The following is a 17,334-nucleotide window of genomic DNA, read 5'->3' on the forward strand; positions in this document are numbered from 1 at the left end:
CCAGACTGCAGAACTCAGCTCTGCCGCTTCTGTGTGGCCTGGTGGGATAAGTGATTTAACTTCTCTGCAGGCCTGCCACTGGTGCTTGCTCAACCTGGACAAGAATACAAAACAGAAGTTGCGTACCATATGCCTAGATGTTTAAGTGTTACAAATCAAGCTAACAAACTACTTTTTAAAATAAATGTTCTACCTTTCTATTCTTCAAAAAGCCAGATTTTTAATTTGGAATTCTTGGAGTCCTTGGAGCGCTATATGAGAATGAGACAGAGCCATCTCCTGTCTCTCCTCATCCCTGGCTATTTTTTTTTTTTTTAAGATTTTAAATTATTTATTCTTTAATGCAGCGCATGATTACATCCCACCTGTGCAAGAATCTTTATTCAATATTCCTGAGAGTTAACTGACAAATCATATAGCTGTGCATTTATCATTACAATCGACGGTTTCTTTTTTGTGAAAAATAACATATATGCAAAAAAGCAATAAATTTCAAAGCACATTGCAATCATTAGTTGTAGAACATTTTAGAGTTTGGTGTGGGTTTCAATTCCACAATTTTAGGGCTTTTCTTCTAGCTGCTCTAAGATACTGGAGACTAAAAGAGATATCAGTATAATGATTCAGCAATCATACTCACTTGTTAAACACTACCTTCTCTCTATATAATTCTACTATCACCTTTGATCTTTCTCCCACTCTTTAGGGGCATTTTATTCTAGCTTTTTCATGTTGGAAGGGGCTGTCGATAATATGGGATGGGGGATGGAACTAGTTGATGTTCTAGAGAGGCTGGCCCCTCTGCATTTCATGACTTATCTGGTTCAGGGACCCATCTCCATCCCAGACTTTTCATGTGCACTCGCCAGCTCACATGCCCAAGTTCTGTCCACACTCATTGCAAATAGTGACCTCTTGGGTGCCGGGGTACACTCACTGGCTAGGGCAGTTTGCCTTTGTGAAGATGGGCCTGGGGAAAGGACTGGCGTAGGTGCTGAAAGTGAACTTGAACTTTTTGGGCAGAGAATTCTGGAGTCCCAGGTACCAAGAGTGGGGTCCAGGAGGGGTGTGCAGGCTCTGGGTGGGCATGTCCCTTTGGCCTCAGGGGATTCCTTGCCTGTGATGTGGGGCACAGCTGGAGGACGATCAGGGCCCAGCTCCTTGAAGTGCAGGGTCTAAGTCAGGGACCCTGTTTGACATGGCCACGGAAGGTGCTTTCTCTCTGTAACTCAGTTTCCTTTAGGACGACCATGCAGGTTTGCCCAGGACGTTCCTGGTTTGATACTGCAAATCCTGTTATCTCAGAAAACCCTCAGACCCTGGCAAACCCTGATGTTTGGTCACCCTCCTTTTCCTGTCTCTACAGTTAGGCTGATATATCTCATAAGGATTTTTATGAGATTAAATTAGTTAATCTATGTGGAGTGATTAGAGCAGTTTCTACCATGTGGTAGCATGTTAGCTATTATCAAGTATTTATACTAGTTATTATTTCTACTTTTTAGTAGATTTTTTTAATCTAAGGATCTATCATTGGAGTCTTCAAGTGAGAAAGACGGAAGAGTGGAGTCTGACAGGTTTTATACCTGAAGGGCAAAAGTCTGACAAAGAAAGCCATCAGCTGAATGAGGAAACCCAAACATTGGTGGAAAGATGTTTGTTCATTGTGGATCACATGCGGTTTGGGAGGTGTGCTGGTTTGAAGCTATTACGTACCCCAGAAAAGCCATGTCCTTTAATGTTCATTCAGTGTTGCTAGGTGGGACCTTTCTGATTGTTTCCATAGTGCTATGACCCACCCAATTACCACCAATTACCAATTACCAGTTGGGTGGCAATTTTTGATTAGATGGTTTACATGGAGATGTGTCTTCACCCATTCAAGGTGGAATGGAGCCCTTTAAGAGGGAACCATTTTGGAAAAAGCTAGAGAACCACTAGAACCTAGCAGATGTCACCATTGTGCCATCCCAGCTGAGAATCCCAAATGTCATCAACCTTCTTGAACCAAGGTACCTTTCTCTGGAAGCTTTAATTTGGACATTTTATAGCCTTGCCTTAATTGGAACATTTTCACAGCCTTAGAACTGTAAACTTGCAACTTAATAAATTCCCCTTTTTAAAAGCCATTCCATTTCTGGTATATTTGTATTCCGGCAGTTTACAAACTAAAATAGGAGGCTTAGGTGGTATCCAAGAGGAGATGTCCTTTAGGTAGCTGGAAATATGATTCTAGAATTCAGGAGAAAGACAAAAGCCAAGAGGCAGATGGGAAATCATTCCATAAAAGGAATCAGTAGAAGGTGGCATGGGCTTGGATGACAGGGACAGGGCTAGAGCACGGGTGAGAAGATGGCTGGGGCAGTACCACCTTGGCCCCTCACATGTGGTAGGGAATGGGGAGGAAAGGTAATGATTTTCCTTGCAGAATTGGTCTTAGAGAGAGGCCACATCTGAGCAACAAAAGAGGTTTCCTGGAAGCAACTCTCAGGCCTCATGATAGGCAGTCTTAGCTTTTCCCCTACAGAAATAAGTTTCATATGGGCAAGCCTCAAAATGAAGAGTTTGGCCTATTTTTTTTGGAGTCTTCAATGGTTGAGAGGGTACCTGGGTTTCCCAAATGGGAAAGTTTAATAGTTCCATATATATATATATATTTTTTCCTTCAGATCCTCAAGGGGCTCTACCAATACTTTTTAATTATCAGCCCACCATAGCCTGAGATGTATCCTGGTAGTACTTAAACTATACAGAATTACAAGGCCTTATTCCCATTCTGGAATCCAGGAGTTTGGGTTGTTTAAATGAGCCATCCAGATGGGTTGATTTAGATTCTGTATTACATAAAATTTAGGTTCTACACATAATAAACCTCTCTGCCTTTGGTCTAGTATGGTAGCTGAAAGTCTACAGTATGTACACTATCATCTTTTGCCCTGTATTCTGAATTACCTTAGACCCAGCCAGATTGACTTCATTTTTAACTTTGAGGCCTGATCTCTTTTTCAGTTCCTTTAACTGTTTCTATATATGGCTATGCTAACTTTCAAGGCTGCAACACTCCATTTTTGGGTCGTAGGTGTTACAGAGTTATTCAAAGTTCTAGAAAAATACTAGGTTAATTCACGTACAGCTCAGCAACTCAGAATCTAGAAATACATTTGTAACTTCAGACTAAGTGTGGTTGCCATCAGGGCTTATAATCTAGGCTCCAATTTTCTTGTAAGTATTTTCTGAAAGAGACCTTCACATATTTGTTCTGTTGTTTCTGGCCTATTTTGCACAATACATTGCCCCCCAAATTTATTCAGTTTGTTGTGTGCCTCTTGACATCCTTGTTTTTTAGCCACACCATATTCCATCATATAAATGTATCATAGTTCACCATTTTACTTCTCAGTCATTGTATCCTTCAGCTTCGTCCATCTATTGAGTATCATGTATAACGTCCAAAATAAACAAACCATGTCTTACAATACCCTCACTTGGTTGTACCATCGGCAGCGCTTTCAATTTTCGACAATTTTCATTGGTCCAAAGAGACAAAGAACTGACAACTACAGCATCACCAAGTATCAAATCGAAACTCCCCTTTATTACTTGTCCCTCCACCTACCCTGCAATTAGTTGCCCCTTGTGGTGTTGTGGTACTGTTGATATCTTCCTGTTAACTACTGGTCATAACGTGCATTTTTTTTTTTTATATGCTGTATGACGGGGGTCACATTTCATTCTTTTTCCATGTGACTATCCCCTTATTGCAGCACCATTTGTTGAATTTTTGTTTGTTTTTTTTTGTCTGTTTGCTTGTTTGTTTGGGAAGTTCATGGGCCAGGGATTGAACCTGGGTCTCCTGCATGGCAGGTGAGAATTCTACCACTGAACTATCCTTGCATCACCTTATAGCATGCATTTTTAGTTCCCCCCTGTACCCCTGTACTATTGACTCTTTATCCAATATTGAACCTTTGAAGCAGTTCATGCGAGAACTTATTTATAATTGTAGAGTTAATCAGAGGGATACATGGCACTACACATCCCCTTTCAACCATGTGCATCTTCAATATGACAGTTACTTATAACCCCACTAATTAGCTACCATTACTTCTATCTGTTCCATTGCATTTAGGTTCAACCTCTTTGGGTAGCCTTTTCCCCATCTCTAGCTTCTCTGTGCCTCTAGGTCTGCTATATTCTTTAGTGTAACCTCTGAGATTAGCTTTACCAGAGTTATAATAGCATAATCATACAATATCTGTTCTTTTGTGTCTGACTTATTTCACTCAGCATTATGTCCTCAAGGTTCATCCATGTTTCATATGCTTCAGGACATCAGTTCATCTTATGGCTGCATAATATTCCATCATATGTATATATCCATTTTGTTTACCCACTAGTCTGTTGATGGGCACATGGATTGCTTCCATCTTTTGGCAATTGTGAATAGTGCTGCTATGAATATTGGTGTGCAAATGTCTGTTCACATCACTGCTTTCTGCTATTCTGTGTATATACTCAGTATTTGTATTGCCGGGTTATAGGACAGAGGAATCATCAAACTGTTTTCCAGAGCAGCAGCACCATTATACATTCCCACCAACCATGAATAAGTGTTCCAATTTCTCCACATCTTTTCCAACATTTGTAGTTTTCTATTTGTTCAAGCCACCTTTAGGTGAATTGAGACAATGAATTAAAACACCACATGGTGTTAGATTGGTACAACTACTATTGAAGGCAATTTGGCACTATCAAAAGACAGTTGTGTTTGCCCTTTGGTCCTTCCATACCACTTGTAGGAATTTATCTTGCAGATATATTCATCTAGGTGGGAAATGCCGTATGTGCAAGGTTATTCTTTGCAGCATTGTTTGAAATAACAAATAATTGGGAATAACCTAAGAGCTAGTGTGCCAGTTTGAAATTGTTATGTACCCCAGAAAAACCATGCTTTTTAATCCTGATTCAGTATTGTTGGATGAGATATTTTTTTATTAAGTTGTCTCCATGGAGATGTGACCCACCCCGTTGTGGGTGGGACCTTTTGATTAGGTGGTTTCCATGGAGATGTATATCCCCCCATTCAAGGTGGGTCTTAATCCATCTACTGGAGTCCTTTAAGAGGGAAACATTTTGGAAGAGGGGAACATTATGGAAAAAGCTTCAGAGCTGACATGGTTTTGGAGATGCAAGAAGAAAACTCCACTGGGACAGCTGTTTGAAATGAGAATCCAGGAGAGAAAGCTAGCAGACATTGCCATGAGCCTTCCCAGCTGACAAAGAAACCCTGAACATCATCAGCCGATTCTTGAGTCAAGGTATCTTACTCTGGATAGCTTAGTTTAGTTTGGACATTTTTCTGGCCTTAGATCTGTAAACTTGTAACTTAATAAATTCCCTTTATAACAGCCAAACCATTTCTGGTATATTATATTGTGGCAGCATTAACAAACTAAAACAGCTATTGAAAGAGAAGACTAGTTAGATGGATTATGGAACTTTCATCCAATGGACACTATGCAGCTAAAAACCAGCTCCAAGAAGTCATCCATATATAAGCAAGGAAAACCCCCTGAAATGTACTGTTAAGTGAAAAAATGCTAAAGGTAAAACAGTTGCAGTAAGCTATCATTGTATAAAAAAGGGATAAGAACACATACCTACATATTTGCTTGTATATGCATGAAGAAACTCCAGAAGGATACACAGGAAACTGATAACAATGATTCAATGATTACTGTGGAAGGGTGGGTTGTAGAGAGCTTGGCAGTTGGGAATAGAGAAGGGAGTAGGACATACTTTTTTTTTTAAAGAAACCACATGTATGTATTACCTATTCAAAATGTTAAATTAATAGAATTTTTAAAAATACTTCACATTAGCAATTAGGAAAATGCAAATCAAAACCACAATGAGCAACTAAGTGATGATATTGTGAATTACTGATTATCTATGTTAATTTTTATTTCATTTGTTAATTTTTTAAATTAATAAATAAATTTTAAAAAAAACAGAAAGAGATACTACCTCAGACTCACTGCAATAGCCATTATTTTTTAAATTGCAAAATAACAAGTGCCGGCAAGAATGCAGAGAAATAGGAAAGTGCATTGTTGGTAGGAATGTAAAATAGTGCAGCTGCTATGAAAGATGGTTTGACAGCTCTTCAGAAAGTTAAGCACAGAAGTACCATGTGACCCGGCAAACCTACTTCCAGGTGTATACCCAAAAGAATTAAAGGCAGGGACTTGAACAGATATTTGTACATCAATGTTCAAAGCAAATTATTCACAATAGCCAAAAGATGGAAGCAACCCAAATGACCATTAGCAGATGAATGGATAAATAAAATGTGTCATATACATAAAATAATAGATTATTCGGCCTTCAAAAGGAATGAAGAGGGGTACACAGGTAGTTCAGTGGTAGAATCCCCACCCACCATGTGGGAGACCTAGGTTCGATTCCCAATCCATGCACTTTCCAAAAAACAAACAAACAAAAATTTAACAAATGGTGCTGCAATAATGGATGCTCACATGGAAAAATAATAAAATGTAACCCCTCCATACAGCATACAAAAAAAAAAAGAATGAAGAGCTACTACATAGCTGAACCTTGAAAACATCAAGTTCAATGAAATAAATCAGACACAAAGGAACAGATATTGTATGATTCCACTTATATGAAATAACTAGAATATGCAAATTCACGGAGGCAGAAAGTAGAATACAGATGGGATGGAGTAGGGGAAATGGGCAGTTGATGCCTAATTGGTATAGGGTCTCTTTTTGGAGTGTTGGGAAGGTTCTGATAATGGATGGAAGTGAGTGTAGCACAATGTCATGAGTATGATTAATCCTACTGGTGTACTGGGGAATGGTTGAAATGGGAAATTTTATGTTGTAAATGTTTCCACAGTTTTTTAAAATTTGAATTTAGTCAAGGGAAATGACTATATTTGGGAGAAATGACTCAGTTTCTTGTCAACAAATAAATGGCCTGAGGGGAGAAAAGGAAAGAAGGAAATAGCTTTAAGTTAAAAGGGCCTTAAGAGACATATCAACTGCCGTAACGTGTGGATCTTGTTTGGATCCTGATTCAGCAAACAGTTGTAAAAAACAACTTGAGATCACTTGGAAAAACAAACACAAACAATATTAGAATTTATTAAGAAATTATTGTTAGGGTTTGATAATGATTTTGTAGTATGCTAAAAGTAAGTCTTTATAAAGTGGCAGTGGCTGAGAGATTACAAACAGATTTGAGAGGTTATCCTGGGGTTATTCTTACGCATTAAGTAGATATCACCTTGTTATTCAAGATATAATGGAGAGGCTGGAGGGAACTGCCTGAAAACGTAGAGCTGTGTTCCAGTAGCCATGTTTCTTGAGGATGATTGAATAATGATACAGCTTTCACAATGTGACTGTGTGATTGTGAAAACCTTGTGTCTGATGCTCCTTTTATCTACCTTGTCAACAAACGAGTAGAACATATGGAATAAAAATAAATAATAGGGGGAACAAATGCTAAAAAAAAAGTAAGTCTTTTATCTGTAAGAGATATATATGAAAGTATTTACAGTTGAAATAAAAAAAAACCCATGGGAAGAGTTAACCTTGTGAATATGATTCATGCCGAAGGGTGAAGTCTAATATTCATTCATTCATTCAATCATTCAATAACCTATAGCAATAGAGAAACTTGTATAGCAGTAATAGTCATCAAGCATGCCAGGCAACTGGCGATGTACATTAGTTCATTTTCTCCTCACCATTCCCCTGTATGATGCAGGTGTGTAATATTAAAGAAGAGGAAGCTGAGGATCAGAGAGGCTGTTCTTGCCTAAAGTCAGCTGTGAACATCCAGACTCCACCGCCCTGGGCCAGTCCCAGTGCTGGGCACTGGGGAGACAGAGAAAAGCTCAGAGCTGATGGTCTAGTGAGGGAGAGAGATGCATAGACAGGTTTTGAAGAGGGAAGGGAGTGCTAGAGCACGTGTGCCTCAGGATCAGGAGACAAAGAGGACAGAGAGGCTGGGGACAACAAGAAACCTCTCCCACGACACCCTTTTGCCAGGGACAGGTCCTGCAAGCAGCAGTGGCACTCGGTGGCACTGAGTGGGAGACAACCCCTGCGGCCTCAGAGACAACAATGAACAAAGCCTCCCGGTGCTCTCTGGGAGCAGAGGCGCTCTGACAACAGCCCAGCTCATTTGATCAGTGTAGACATCCCTTCTGGACTTTGAGGACTGAAGTGTTCTCCTTTCCCTGTCTAGGCAGATCAAATAAACTGGATGTTTGCCATATCTCAACTCCACTTTGTGCTAATCCATCGTCACAGCCAGTTCCACAGCAATCTGACCAAATCATTTGAGCAGCGGCAAAAATAAGCCCCATGAGCAGAGACAGTTCCAAAGATCTGAACTCCTTGCTGCCATTTCAGGAGGTAACAGATTTTAAAGTTAGCTTTAGGACGCTTCAGAGAAGAGAGATTCTGCCCTTCTCTGAAGTGAAGTGGCAAAGCTGTTTTCTTTCTTTACAGTTGAAAGCTCTTTTAATTCCAGGTCCCTGAAATGAATACCCGTAAGAGCTGACAAGAAATAGCTGGTCTGGCTTTCAGGAAGGCAGCCCCACCCTAAAGAACTGGGATCATCCCGTCTCACTAGCACCTTTTTATTCACAGGATGATTCTAGGGGAGACCTTGCCTCAGCCCCCTCAATCCTTAAGTAACAAGGGTCTCAGGAAATCCTGGTTACAGAAGCTGGTAGAACCAGGGATCTAACAACAAACCCAGAAGCCAAGTGGCATCGTTAAAAAAGATTTAAAAATCTACATGAGTTCTAACATCTACGTTCCTCGCTATGGTTTCCATGGAAATAGACATCCGCTCTAGGGGGAAAGAAAAGGTGGGGAATAGGGTGTAAGTGCTTTAAAATAATCAGTGTTTTGAAAGATTTATTTTTTCCCCTGTCACAACATTAATAGTCAGAAATGTGAGATTTTTGTGTGACAATTTCTTGCATTAAGAAAAAAAAAAAGGCATCAAATGGGTGGGATCTTCCTCTGCAAAGCTCCAGATAAGTACAAAGACCAAAATAAAAGGCTGGTTCCGGGAATAACAGACCTCTTGGCCTTGGGCTTCTTGCTCATTTGCGGTGCCTGCCAACCTGTCACTTTTCAGCAAGGTCTTATCCCCACCCCTGTCCAGTTTTTCTAATGATTTCTGAGATTTCACGCAGAAAACTGACATATAGAAATACCTGATCATTTTGTGGCTGAGTTTGGTCTGAGAAAGAGAAGCCTTTCAGGGCTGAGAATCTGAATTATTCCTAGTCCTGCTCACATGCCTATGGGAAAACCACTTACACCAGCTGGGGGAAGCCGACCCCACACAAGAGCAGATTGTTCAAGAAAATGCAGCAACAAGCATATTTCAAGCAACAGTGTGTTGCTAATTGTTTGCTTTGTACGTTGTGTCTGCTGTCTGTATGATCCAGTTTTAATTGTCCCAGGCTCCTTTAATTGTATTTTACCTCTGGTGCATCCCTAGTAACAAGCTGGATGTGGAGAGTCTTTTAATTAGGACTGTTGTTTGGGAGGTTGGTCATATTTGTTTCTTGGTTTGGGTAGATGGAGCTCATCTCATTAATAAAATGAAAATGTCCTTCTGCCTAGTCAGGACCTCTAAGCAGGTGCCTGGGTGTAATGATCACCACCTGAGAACACAGACTTGGTCAGAAGAGTGGGAGAAGGGATTTGTGAGCTATGGTCATTTAATTTATTTCCCCCCCTGATCTTTTTGTGAGAAAAGGAAGGCCAGTCATTTTAAGCCAGGGTCAGACCAATTTCCTTTGTGCTTCTGCTGTGATTCTGATCTATCCAGGCCAGGGGAAACCATGACCTTGTGGCTCCTTTTGTTTTGATTATTAAAAAGAGCCCAGTACAGCTCAGGCGAGCACGTGCTTCAAGAACAAAAGCAACACTTCACTGCAGTCTGTGTAGGCTAGAACTGCTACTGCTCTTCCTTCCCTATCAGGCAAAAGGCTTGACAGAACAGATGGAGTCTGCATTTAAGCCGTGGGGCTTTGTTAGACCAAAGAAGATCAAATTCCAGGGCCTCGTTTTTCTTTCCCACAGGTCGCTGGCCACCAGGTCGGGAACCCTAGGGCGGTACTGAGAACCACACAGAAAGGTCCACGCCCGCGATATGTTGGGGCTGAGTGGGTCAGGGATTATGAATGATGTCACAATACAGCTGACACGCGGGTGTCCAGGGAAGGGCGCCGGGGGGCATGCAACGGCGTGGAGTAGCATTGTCCTGTCACAGGGCTCGGGCATCTTAGGAAGTGGCGCTGAATGGGAGACCAGAGGCGAGATTGCGCTGTCCGAGTGCTGCCCTTGGGGCATTGCGGAGCACGTGGCTCCACAGAGGCGGAGTCCAGGCGGCCACCTTCTGAGAGGTAGGGAAAGACCCCTCCGCCCACCCCACCCCCTTCTCCTAGGGATGTGAGAGCAGGTTCTGATCTAGTTGGGGGCCCACGGCAACGCCCTCTTCCGCGGCGACACCAACTGTCATTGCCCCTGGTTCACACCTGGGGTGACCCCCAAGCACGCCCCACCCCTCGCATTGTCCTCCTGCCCCGCCAGCCTGGACTACACTTCCCGAGGTGCTCCGGGGTCCCGACGGGCGGGGCCCACTTAGGCTACGGCGGGGAGGGGTCGGCGGCACGTGCCGCCCCTCTCAGCCAATGCAGAGCCTTGCGGAGAGGTCACGTGTCGCTGTTTGGCGCTTTTGTGCGCGCCCGGGTCTGTTGGTGCTGAGTGTGGCCAGTCGTCTCGCATCGAGCAGGTGGGTGAGGGGCTTTCAGGAGGAGGAGGAGGAAGAAGCAAACTGGGGAAGAGGGATGTACGGGCCGACGAGAAGGGTCGGGCCGTGGCAGCAGCCCCCTGCTGGAGGACGGCAGGAGCGGCCACGGGGCCAAGAGGGGTTGACTGGCGGGGGTCGCTCCGCCTGTGTGTGCTCGGGCGGGGCCTCGGCTTTGTCCTCGCTCCCTGGGGGCGCGGCTCTCGTGGGGGAGAGGGCGCGGCCAGCCGGGGAGCTCGGGGCGTCGGCCCCGGGGTGCAGTCGAGAAGACAATAGGGGGCGTGGAGCCTCGTGGCCTCCTTCGGTGTCCCAGTAGGCGCGGCCCCGCCGGGGTTCCCATTGTCTGAAGATGTGGGGCGGAGCCCCCTGGGAGCAGCGGCTTTGGGGTCGGATTGCAGGAGGCCGGGGCTGGCTCCTTTCCCCGTGGTCGTCCCCACCCTGCGACTGAGAAGCCGTTCCCGGCGCGCCGACGCCCCGCGAGGTCTCTCGTGTCTCACGGCGGGGAGTGCAGACAGTTTCGGCGGTGGCAGGGGCAGTTTGGTACAGGATTGGAGGTAGCGAGCCTGGACTTCGGGGCCACTCGCGGCATTTTCCCGCTGAGCCGCAGCGGGGGCGGTGACACCCTCTAGGTGTTTTTGGCGGGAGTCGGGGGGGGGGCGTCCGCGCGGGGGCGAACCGGGGAAGGGCGGAGTTACCCGGATAGGACCGTTGGCCCCGCCCATCCCTCCCCTTTCCACGCGCGCGCGCTTAGGGGTGTTGAGAGTTCGGGGAGATTCGAAAAGGCGCGGGGAGGAAAGGGGCGGGGCCAGGGGCCTGAGCGCAGGGCGTGCTCTGATTGGCCGGAGGTGGCCTGCCCGCTTTTCCTCGCCTGGATCAGAGCCACTCCCATCCTGGGGCAGGTGCTGCGTTTAATGCTCTGTTTAGGCTAGACGATTTCTCTGCTCCTGAAGCCCTACGTTTTGGTGCTAGTCTGGAATCTACAAGGATCGTGACCTTAAAAAAATTAATAAAGGATGTAGGCTTTTTCATCACATAAAGGAGAAAATGTATACTAACCTGAAACCTAGAGGTTCTTAAAACTACTGCCTGCTGTTGGACAAGGAGCTTAAGCTTCAAACAATGGAAGTTCAATATTATTGGTTCATATTGGATTGGGCGTTTTGTTTTCACCATTACAGATAGAGACAAAGCACGGGTGGGTATTTCATTTGCACAATGAGTTGTAGACAGTATTAAGATGGCTCCTATCTCACAGTTGTGAGTTAAATCTGGAATATTTTACCACTATTTGGTAAGAATAATTTAGAGCTTCTGGGGAAAAATATTTTTCAACATTGTAACTTAATCTCGACTTCTTTTGAAAATCCAAGAGTTTTTTTTTAATGGGCAGATTCAGTTAACTTGATTTTCTGCCACTGATGTTATTTTCAGTCCAAATTTCTGAATATGTTTCTGTATTTCATACATTCTGATGATTTTCTTTCCTGGTTAATGCTTTCTTATTTAATTCCTCGGTAGTGATTTTTCTGACATTGATTTATGTGGATGTGATTTGAAGTCTCTTTGTAATGATGCCATATAGAAATGCGAAGAAATTGATTGCATGCTTCTGGAAATCGTTTTCAGGGCATTCCTTACCAGTGGATTGTGTAAAATACACTGCCAGTCTCTTGTCTTCTATTCACCATGGCTTCTTCTGGTAGGTAATTCTCTTTGGAAAAGCTAAAATCATGATGGGTTTGTGATTTTAGAATAGGACATAGTACCAGTTCTTAAGCCTTTAGTTTGGCCCTTGTGTTTTAAGTCTTTCTAAAAGACTTATTTTATGAATAGGAGAATAGTCAAAGAAAGAAAAGAACAAAACGTTTATTACGAATGTACTGAGCATGTGCTTAATTGATTGTTTCATTGTTAGACCATTTGGCTTGTTTTAAAGAAAAAGTGTGGAGTTTGTTTATTTATTTATTTATATTTTTGCATGGACAGACTGGAAATCGAACCCAGGTCTCTGGCATAGTAAGCGAGAACTCTGAGCCACTGTGGCCCACCCACCCAAAGTGTGGAGTTTAGCATGTCTTTCTTTTGTTTGCCAAAGTCATTGTCAAATCCTAATGTCTCAGGATGGTATTTATTAATCCAAAGATGCTGAGCTTTGTTTTTCTGGCAAGTGCTCTTTAGATAATTTTTTGTCTCCAAACACTGCTTCTTCATCAGCCCTAATTGTATTCATTAAATTTATTTGGATTTTAGAAAATAGTAGATCCATTTATTAGAATAGGACAGCTCCACATTTTTCTGAATACATTATAAATATGATCAACTCCAGATATCCAGGTGAAAGAACTGGAGAAGCGTGCCTCAGGCCAGGCCTTTGAGCTGATACTCAGCCCTCGGTCAAAGGAATCCGTCCCAGAATTCCCCCTTTCCCCCCCAAAGAAGAAGGATCTTTCCCTGGAGGAAATTCAGAAGAAGTTAGAAGCTGCAGAAGAAAGACGCAAGGTAAAAATCACAATTTAGAGAAAATAGGAAATGTATTAATGTAGTGCAGCAAATGCAGTTTTATTTCCATGATAGGGAAAACAGAATGCAGCTACACCATGGTTATAACTGTGTGAAAATTACATATTCTAGTGGACGGAAGAAAATATCATCCATCATTTATTGAGCGCCTATTATGTGCCAGCTCTTTTACTGTATTTTTCTCCTTTAATACAGTGACCCTCCAGGGGGTGGGTATTGCCTGAGATATGGAGATTAAAAAATGGTTTTAATAATGTTAAATCATTGTCCTGAAGTCATATAACTAGTAAGTATTGGAGCCAGAATTCAGGCCAGTCTATTGTAAACCAAAACTCATGCTTCCTTGTGAAAAAATAGATGTGTTGAGAGAATTTCTTTCCTTCTTCCTTCCTTTTTTTTGTCTCCTTTCATAATTTTTTTTCAGCCCTGTATAATACAAAGAAGTGGACCATTTTGCCAGGAAGATGGGCAGTGTTTGTACTGGCCCCTACTGCCTGCACTCTTGTGGGGTTTTTTTTACTCCTATGGTTTTTGAGCTTAAAGAGTAGGAGGAAAAGATGCAGCCAAAAGCTGAAGAAAGGGAAGTTTCTTAGGAATCAGCCTTGGCCCTGTTGTCATTAGCCTGTGCTTTTACATAGTATGGCTAAATATACTGAAACACTTATCATGATGGGGATTTTGCAGAAGAGAGTTAACAAAATCAGTAGCAGTTGTAGCAGATGCTCCATAGTTCTCCTGCAAGTCAGTGCTTCCAAACATATTTGAATGTTTGGTAACAAGCTATTCTGAGTCTGTTGAAAGAGGCACACCATGAACAGAACTCCAGTGGTTTGGAAGTTAATGGAGCCTCCACAGAGAAAAGCTAATAGGCCTTTCCTTTAGAGAGAAATCCCTCTGGTTTAAGAAGTAATCTGGAGACTTAGCTTTAAATTTTCCATTGCTATCGTCCAGTTTTGTTTTGTTTTTAGCAGTTACAGTTCATTTTTTAAATAATTAACTCATTTTCTTTGGGTATCCTTTGAAGTTAACCAAAATTCTTTATAATAAAGCTGTGTTTCCAAGTGTATATTCCTAAGTTGTCTGGATACTACTTAGCAGTAAATCTTACAAGGATTTCCTTAAGGAATAATTGGGCAAGTGATCTCTGAATATATACAGGCAATTTTCCAAAATAAATGCAAACACTAGAAAAAGAATATGATTTTCACAGTATTTTATGATAGGGCTAATTCAGTTCTTGATTTAAGAACTATTTAAAGGAACCTTATATTCTGCCTCTTACAGTCCCCTAATGAGTAATTTCCACTGTATTTCTAGCTAATGCTAAATACATTTCAGAGAGCCTAGCCTGTTTAACTTTTTTCCAGTCCCATGAAGCTGAGGTCTTGAAGCAACTTGCTGAGAAACGAGAGCATGAGAAAGAAGTGCTTCAGAAAGCAATAGAAGAGAACAACAACTTCAGTAAAATGGCAGAAGAGAAATTGACCCACAAAATGGAAGCCAACAAAGAGAACCGAGAGGCACAAATGGCTGCCAAACTGGAGCGTTTGCGAGAAAAGGTTGGTTTCAGAACTGAGCTTTGTAGAGAGGTTAGAAGCTTGGAGTTTGAGGCACCGGTAAAGTGGCTTGGACTAATTGCCTTGATAAAAGGTGTTTGGCATCTTTTTGTCATTATCGATTTTGGGGTTAAAAAAGGTACCTTGTTTTAAAAAATAAGATGGAATATCCAGTTATTTTCAATATCATTGCTTGTTTCTTGGAAGATCATTAGGTTCTACAGGTGGCTCAGGAGGTTTGAAGATGTCTCAGTATTCTAATTAGATGGTTCCCACAGGCTCTAATACATGTACCGAGGCTGCTGGGCTTCTTCTGGGGGCCATGATTTGGCAGGCCCTTTTATTTGGCTGATTATACTCAGTTACTGTTTCTTTACAGGACAAGCACGTTGAAGAAGTGCGGAAGAACAAAGAATCCAAAGATCCTGCTGATGAGACAGAAGCTGACTAATTTGTTCTGAGAACTGACTTTCTCCCCCTCCCCTTCCTAAATATCCAAAGACTGTACTGGCCAGTGTCATTTTGTTTTTCCCTCCTGACAAATATTCTAGAAGCTGATGTAGGACTATATAGGTAGATCCAGACTGTATGATGTTGTTTTAGGGGCTAAAGGGGAGAAACTAAAAGTGTTTTACTCTTTTTCTAAAGTGTTGAGGTCTTTCTAATGTAGCTATTTTTCTTGTTGCATCTTTTCTACTTCAGTGCACTTGGTGTACTGGGTTAATGGCTAGTACTATATTGGCTCTGTGAAAAGATGTTTGTGAAGAGTATGTAGTGGCTTCTTTCAAACTGTTAGATGCTGAATATCTGTTCACTTATAAATCCCAATTCTGTCCCCATTTTACCAGATGCTACTGTACTTGAATGGTTAATAAAAATGCACAGTACTGTTCGTGGCAGTGATTTCTTTCTATTCAGGTGAGAGAGAACCTTCTGATTGAATTCTGTTCTAGTTTGGGCCTCTGGTCTGATGGAAATACCCAGCATACACATTATTGCAAGTGCTCTGCCCTCAAGTTTGTTGCTCTAGAGTTATTCGCATTGTCTTCTTCCACAATCATCACTTTGTTTTGATGCCTCAGCCCAGATCAGCTGTTACTATATTCTTTCAGATGTTTGTTTGCAAACAAGCTTTTTTTTGTTCCCCTGTCCCTGTTAAAAAGGCAGATTAAAGACCTAAATAGTATTTCTAGAGAATGGTTTAGAGGGAATTTTACGATTCTGTTTACAGAGATATTTGATGATTTATTTGCTTTTTGAACTTTCTGTGCTGCTGCAGCAATTCCTATGCAGTGATTAAAGGGATCCTTATTTCTCAGAGTAGCATTTGATCGGTGATGAAGGTTAGCAGTACTTCATCTTGTATCGGGAGGCTGCAATATTTGCCCAAGCCAGAGCATTGCCTCTCAATTCAGGGAAAGCCTTTGACAACTTTCCTCAGCTATGTGGGAAATTGTCTTAATTAGATATGATTATATGCTTCCCAGAAGTCTGTAGAAAAGCTCTTGGAAGCCAAGCACTGTAGGTGTAGGGTGACTCCTGATGTTGCAGTCAGATGGCAGAGTCTGCATGTTGCTAAGGCATTGCCTCTCAGCCCTGGCTTTATCTTGATTTGGCTTTTACCAAACTTATTTAGGAAGATAAGAACCTGCCTCAACCTATCTCCTGTGTTAATAGGGTTAAATAAGTTTGTGTGTGTGGAGAGAATACTTAGAAGTATTTAGCATGTATGTAACACTATATAATGATTACTATTTTCAGCCAGAGGCTGAGTGGTTTAATTTATCCTCTTGAGTTGGAAATGATGATGCAGCTTTTGTGTGTCTTGAATTGACTTTTAAATGTACTTAGACCAGGATTATCAATTGTAGGAGTTTTGAAAAGCTGAAATTAAAGAGTTACAGCTGCAGAGGCCAAATAGAAAAAAGATTAAGTGTAGTTTACCATAACAATAGGGTCAGAACAAATAGGGCAACATGAAGCTTGTGTGCAAGAGCTCAGCATTATTCATCTTTGGGTGCTCAGGTGTAGGTGTTAGTTTCATGGGTGAGGGTATATACCTGCTGGGAGTATAAAGATGGCCTGAAGATACAAATTTGGGGTAATAAGATTAAGTGGCTTACAGGTGGCAGTAAGCTTTTGCTCATAATGGACATGTAGGGAAGGGAACAGCTCAGGAGAAGGCAGAAACCCAAGATGGGCCTGAGGGAGGATACCGAAATTAGTTACGAGCAATCCCATAATGGCTTTGACTTAGTATGAGAAAGTGGTCCTGAGCTCCCACCCTACTTAGGACAGCAGCCTGTCACAGGAAGCCGAAGGGGATGCATCTTATCCACAACATCAGAAGCAAGCCCTGGCATTTCTATTTCATCTCTTGACTTTTCGA

At 42.2% G+C, this 17,334-nt stretch overlaps 1 protein-coding gene across 4 annotated transcripts; it reads left to right on the forward strand.

Moving 5' to 3' along the window:
* The first annotated feature begins 10,197 nt into the window (after positions 1 to 10,197).
* Positions 10,198 to 15,856, forward strand: STMN1 (stathmin 1). Of its 4 annotated transcripts, none has more exons than XM_077150766.1 (5): positions 10,352 to 10,465; positions 12,496 to 12,568; positions 13,196 to 13,368; positions 14,757 to 14,948; positions 15,325 to 15,855. In XM_077150766.1, the coding sequence occupies exons 2-5, from the start codon at positions 12,556 to 12,558 to the stop codon at positions 15,394 to 15,396; spliced, it is 450 nt and encodes a 149-aa protein (XP_077006881.1). In that variant the 5' UTR covers positions 10,352 to 10,465; positions 12,496 to 12,555; the 3' UTR covers positions 15,397 to 15,855. The 4 variants fall into 4 exon arrangements, with proteins under 4 accessions (XP_077006879.1, XP_077006881.1, XP_077006880.1 ...); XM_077150765.1 differs by lacking the exon at positions 10,352 to 10,465 and adding an exon at positions 10,651 to 10,854; XM_077150767.1 differs by lacking the exon at positions 10,352 to 10,465 and adding an exon at positions 11,109 to 11,423.
* Positions 15,857 to 17,334: the final 1,478 nt, after the last annotated feature.

This window comes from Tamandua tetradactyla, chromosome 2 (genome assembly GCF_023851605.1).
Source record: "Tamandua tetradactyla isolate mTamTet1 chromosome 2, mTamTet1.pri, whole genome shotgun sequence".
Classification (NCBI taxonomy): domain Eukaryota; kingdom Metazoa; phylum Chordata; class Mammalia; order Pilosa; family Myrmecophagidae; genus Tamandua; species Tamandua tetradactyla.